Genomic DNA, 6107 nt, shown 5'->3' with positions numbered 1-6107 from the left:
TTAGCAGTGGCCTGATGCCTATCAGTCAGGTCTTTTTGTTCCATCAGACTCCAGTACCAGCCACGGAGTCAGAAAGCAAGGTCTGAAATCCCACCTTTGAAACTTACATCTTTACTCAAACCCTTTCATCTTTCTGGGACTCGCTCTCCTCATATATAAAATAAAGGAACTGGACAAAATCGGAGTTTCTTAATCAGTGGTCTGCTAGCTTGGTTTTTTAACAGTATTTCAATAACTATGTCAATATTATTAGTTTCCTTTATATGCCAATGTCTTTTTAACTTTCTATTCTTAAAAACACTCTTCTGGCTTTTCTGTCCGACATCTTAGCTTGGAGGCGGCAGCACCAGGAGATCCTTGAAGCCTCACCATGCTGCCCAAGGATGATAAGAAGAAGAAAGATGCTGGCAAGTCAGCCAAGAAGGACAAAGATCCTGTGAACAAGTCTGGGGGCAAAGCTAAGAAGAAGTGGTCCAAGGGAAAAGTTCGAGATAAGCTCAACAATCTGGTTCTGTTTGACAAAGCAACGTACAACAAACTCTGCAAGGAGGTCCCCAATTATAAACTTATCACCCTTGCAGTAGTCTCAGAGAGACTGAAGATCCGGGGTTCTCTAGCCCTCCAGGAACTGCTTAGTAAAGGTCTGATTAAGCTGGTTTCCAAACACAGAACATAAGTGATATATACCAGGAACACCAAGGGTGGAGATGCTCCAGCTGCTGAAGATGCATAACATGGTTCAACATTTTTGTGTACATTTTCAAAAATAAACTTACTGGACTAAAAAAAAAAACCACTGTTCTGAAGAGTCCAGAGGCTTCATCAGACTACCAAAGGGGGCCATACCCCCAAACAGATTAAGAACCATAAGACTAAAAGATATTTAAAGTGACTTCCAGTGCTAAATTCCATTAATTTGTGAACCATAAAATATTTGCATTCTCCCCCCCCCAAAAAGCATAGATTAATGCATTAATTTGTTCATTCATTCATTCCAGATAAGGTTCTGAAATTGGTCCAATTTGACTAATTCTGGAAAATAATTTGGAAATATGTAAAAATAGTTACTAAACTATTCCTAATCTCCAAGTGATCCCACTAGAGGGTTTATTTATACCCCAAAGAGGTTATTGGCATGAATTAAAGTCCCATCTTTACAAAAGTATTTATAGTAGCATTCATGATAGCAAAACAAAAATGGAAACAAAGCACGTACCCAATAGTTGGGGGGAAAGCTGAACAAAGTGTGGGAGACAAATGTAATGGAATATTATTGTACCATAAGGAACAATGAATATGAAGGAACTAAAGCAATATGGAGGAACTTGTATAAAGAAATAGCTCAAAGCAAAACCAAAATAACAATAGATACAACGCAGCTATGAAAATGAAGTCAACTTTAAACAGCAACAAAACAGAGGTGCTTGTCTGAATACTAATTTGTTAAAGTGAAATCTGCTCATTTCAGCCTCCAAAACATCTTCCACATCCTAGATCATAGAAGAGAGTAAAAGTTCAGAGGGAAACAGAGATAAGCAGAACAGCTTCAAAAGCCAAATACTCAATTTAAAACACACATTTTTTAAAAACGAACAAGTTGTAGATAACAGAGATTTACGGTTTTACTTAAAATTCTCTTTTTCTCTTTTTTTATAGAGAAAAAGTCTTGTTTGTTTGTGTTTGTCAAATTAAAAAAGAGTACCATGGCCTAGGAAAAAATGCATATTTAAAGCAAGAGCAAGCATTATGTGTAATGGTAAAACACAGGAAGTTTTCTCAGGGCAAACAATGGTAAAGTAAGGTTGTCTTCTTTCTCAGCTATGATTTTACATAGATTTAGAAGTGCTAGTAATAACAAGACAAAAAAATAAAGTTAAAGGCATAACTATAGACAAAGAGGAGACAAAATTAGACTTTTTTTTTTTGCAAACAGCATGGTGTGTACTTAGCAAAGCCCCAAGAATTAGCAGAGAAACTAATGGAGACAATTAATTTCAAGAAGGAATCAGGAGACAAAATAAATTCACAAAGATCATCAGCATTTCTATACAATGTTAACCAAGACTAGGAAGAAATAACAAGAGAAAATCCATTCAAAATGACCACAAAGTGAGAGGAGGGGAGAGAAGGAGATCACATTTTATACTCTCATGGAGTTGGGAAGATTCTTGACTAAAGAAAGGAAAGACATAATCATAGAAAATAAAATATATATTTTGATTACATAAAAGTGAAAATCCTTTTTATTATCAAAGTCAACTAATCCTGAATAAGAAAACAAACTCTTGAGCAGGACAATATTTGTATTAAATATAACTGATAAAAGTCTGACACCCAATATAATAGGGCATTTGCACAAATATACAATTCCAAGAGCTACTCTCCTATTATTAGATAAGTATTCAAAGGACATTAACAAGCATTTTTAAAAGAGAATTTAGAACTACAAATTATTACATATAAGCATGTTCAAAGTCACTAACAGTAAGAGACATGAAAATTAAAACAATCACTGCGGAAACTGGAAAATATGACAAAAACACAAGAACAGTGAACATTGCGAAGTCTGAGTCAGGCTTTGAGAAGTCAGTAATGCTGAGGTATTCTTGGCAGAATTGTGAAGTAATCAATCCATTCTGAATATCAAATTGAAATTATGCAAAAATGTGACTAAAATGTCCAGGCACTTTTACTCAGTCATTCTATTACTGGGTACAGACCCCCAAAGAAGTAAAAAACAGAAGCAAAGGTCCAATGTGTGTGTGTGTGTGTGTGTGTGTGTGTGTGTGTGTGTGTCTACACACACACACATATATATACTTTATATACACACACATATATACATATATATATATATATCACAATACTCAGAAAAGCCTTCTTTGAGTTAGTAAAGAATAGTAGTAACTGGGGAGGGGCAAGATGGGGGACTGTGGCCAGTAAAATTAATAATAATAATAATAATAATAATAACCATAGCTAACATTTATATTGAACTTGTTATATGCCAGGCACTGTGCTAGGCACTTAACAGTCATTACCTCATTTGATCCTTGGGAAGAACACTAGGAGGTAAGTGCTGTTATTTTCCCCATTTTACAGTTGAGGAAACTGAGGCACATAGCATTCAAGTGACTTGCCCAGTGCCACACAGCTGTCTGAGGCTAGATACCAACTCAGGTATTCCTTATGCCAGTAGTCTATCCACTGCACCAGCTAGCTGCCTCGTATGAATGTAATGAAATATTATTGAGCTGTAAAGAATGACAAACATGTTATATTCTAAGAAACATGAGAAAATAGGCATGAACTAATGCAGAATGGAGTAAATAGAACCCAAAAGACATTAGGCACAAGTACTACAACAATGTAAGTGAAAGGATCACCAAAATGAAACTGAGCCCTGAATAATTGAAAAAAAGAAAGAAAAAAAATGATGGTCCTGAAGAACAGAAGGTGAAATATGCTTCCTTTCAGATAAACTCAGATAAACTGTTTGGGCAGAATATTGCATACACTGTTAGATTAGGTCTTTGCATCAGCTGCTTTTCCTCAATTTTCTTTCTTTGTTACAAGGAATTGGTTGTTTTGGGGGGCAGAGACTCCCCCTACACACACACACACGCAATGCACATGCCTGCACATGCTCACATACATACACACATACACGCACACACACACACTCTTTATAAACGACTGATGCCATGACAAAATGCATAAATAAAATATTTTAAGCTTTCTTGAGAAAAATATAACAGGAAAGCATCAAAATCAAAGGCAATTATCAAATTCAGTGTAACTCTGAAATTCCTTTTCTTAAAAAGAAATATAAAAGTGGGCAGGTTGATAGAAATATACAAAAAGGTAGGAGAAGTAAAAAAAAATTAAGATTTTTTAAAAAAAAATAGGTATCAAGGTTTCTTTTAAAAATTAAACTTCTTGCAGAGCATGGGGGATTTGGTTTATTTTTAGCTCAAAGTCTGTTATGAAGGAAGAATTCCAGGGAAGAGAAATATAAATGGCAGCAGCAGACCTTCAAAACACTACAGAAGCATAGCACCTTCAGGGATTACAGTTGTCTCTTCTGCCTCCAGATTTCAATCAACTTAGCAGCTAAAGTTTTCAACGATCTGAATACAAGTCATCAACATAACAGATAACTAACCCAAGCTGAACACTGGAAAAGGAAGTAAAATTAATAGTTAATATATTCAATATTATTTAATATCCCAGGAAACACTAAAAGCCAGAAGATAAGAAATATTAGTATTTATCACTTTATATTAACAATAACTAATTTTTAATGACTTAAGAATTTTAGCTCTTTGGAGGAAATCTGAATAACATTTCTGAAGTTTCCATAAGTAGCATTGTCCAACTAGATCACTCACTGCTTCTAAATAAAATAACTTTTTCACAAATAAAATCCAATTTAGGTGTTTAGACATTAATATACTTTTTTTCTGAAACCCAAGCTCTATATTGGTGCTATCATGTTATCATCTACTGGTTTGGGTTGCTCTTTAAAAATTTTTTTGAGGGGGACACCCAAAAATGGTCAAGAATGATCTTGGTCCCAGGAAAAATACTCCCTCCCTCAGTAGAAAAGGAACAACACACTGGTTGCAGAGTGCTATACATAGTGTTAAATGTTACATGTGGTCTATGGTCTGATTTTGCATAAATACTTGTCTTTGTTTCAAGTATAACCAATGATCCAGGATATCCAAAAGTCTCTAGGCAGCTTGGTGGCACAGTGGATAGAGTGCTGATCCTAGAGTCAGAAAGACCCGAGTTTGAATTCTGCCTCATATACTTGCTAGCTGTGAGAATCTGGACAAGTCACTTAATCTCTCTTTTAATTTTCTCTTCGATTAAGTGAAGATGTTGGACATCATGGCCTCCAAGGTCCCCTCTAGCTCCAAATGTTCGATCCTATGGCTCCCAAGACCAGGTCTTGTCCTGGAGACTTGAACCTAGGATCAATTAGTCTTGGATAATTCCTTCAACCTGGATTAATCCAGGAAAATCTCCAAATAAAACTTAGGTAAGACTCATGCCTAAAGTGTCCTAATTGTGGATGGGCAGACCCTCAAAATCCTGCATAGGTATTTAATATCTAATATGGTTATTAGGTATGAGACAACCTTTATTTCATTCCACCAAAAGTGCATAAAGTGGTAAGAATTCAATGGAGTCAGGGAATATATACTGAAACATAAAACATTCAAGTATTATTCTATCAGCTTCCCCCAGATAAGAAACTAAACAATCATGACAAGCTTCTTTCATTCTAGTGAATTCTTCTTTACCAGAGTCAGAGAGAATCTTTCCAAAATTCATAAAACCACCATGGAGCTTTCAACACTTTTGAAAGGTGAATTTGCTTTGGAGGGTCCTGAGCAAGGAAACCTGTTTCACTGGGACAGCACTGTCTAAGTAACTAACTCACTGAATTTTCCTATGTAAGTAAAATGTTCTACAGCAAATATATGAAATATTCTCTGCTTTCTCCAAGGAGTATACTACATCAAGAAACTTCTCTCTAGAAGGTCCCATTCTCAAACTATCAAACTCACCAATGGTCAAACCTTGGTCTATCCTCCAGGTAACACTCAAAGTTGGTGCTGATGAGGAGCTCTTTTTTTTGAGGCTAGATTCTAGGCACATGTTGCCTAGGGTGTTCAGAATCTCCTCTCCTCTACAGAGAAGGTTGGAGTTCCAGGACAATGTCTTTGAATTGCCCTCTCAGGCTATATAAAAGCATATCTTCCATGAATGTATGCTTCTATGGAAAGTCAATATTACTACTTCCGGTGGAGGGTCAAGAAGACAAATCACTTCAGTCTCTTCCTGCCCTTCATTGTTATACCTTAAAAGGTGGGACTAAGTCAGAGTCCTCAAACAGCAAAGAAACAAAGAGAGTTGGGTTGGATTGTCTTTACAAGCCAGGAAGAAGAGCATATGATCTTTAATCATCTAATCACTGTGTGTCCCATCAGCTACCCTCAAATTATGATCTTTAATATTATTAATTTGATTAAGAAACTCATCAGTTTGATCAAGGACTTGCTTGATCTAACTGTCATACAGAAGGGAGGATTCTG

The 6107-nt window shown here is 35.9% G+C and overlaps 1 protein-coding gene across 1 annotated transcript; it reads left to right on the top strand.

The window, feature by feature from the left end:
- Positions 1 to 370: 370 nt before the first annotated feature.
- On the top strand, positions 371 to 727 carry LOC118852819 (40S ribosomal protein S25-like). Its single transcript, XM_036762516.1, has one exon. It carries the CDS (start codon positions 371 to 373, stop codon positions 674 to 676), a length of 306 nt encoding a protein of 101 aa, XP_036618411.1. The 3' UTR covers positions 677 to 727.
- The last annotated feature ends 5380 nt before the right edge of the window (positions 728 to 6107 follow it).

This window comes from Trichosurus vulpecula, chromosome 6, assembly GCF_011100635.1.
Source record: "Trichosurus vulpecula isolate mTriVul1 chromosome 6, mTriVul1.pri, whole genome shotgun sequence".
Lineage (NCBI taxonomy): Eukaryota > Metazoa > Chordata > Mammalia > Diprotodontia > Phalangeridae > Trichosurus > Trichosurus vulpecula.
This window is presented reverse-complemented; position numbering and strand designations above follow the sequence as displayed.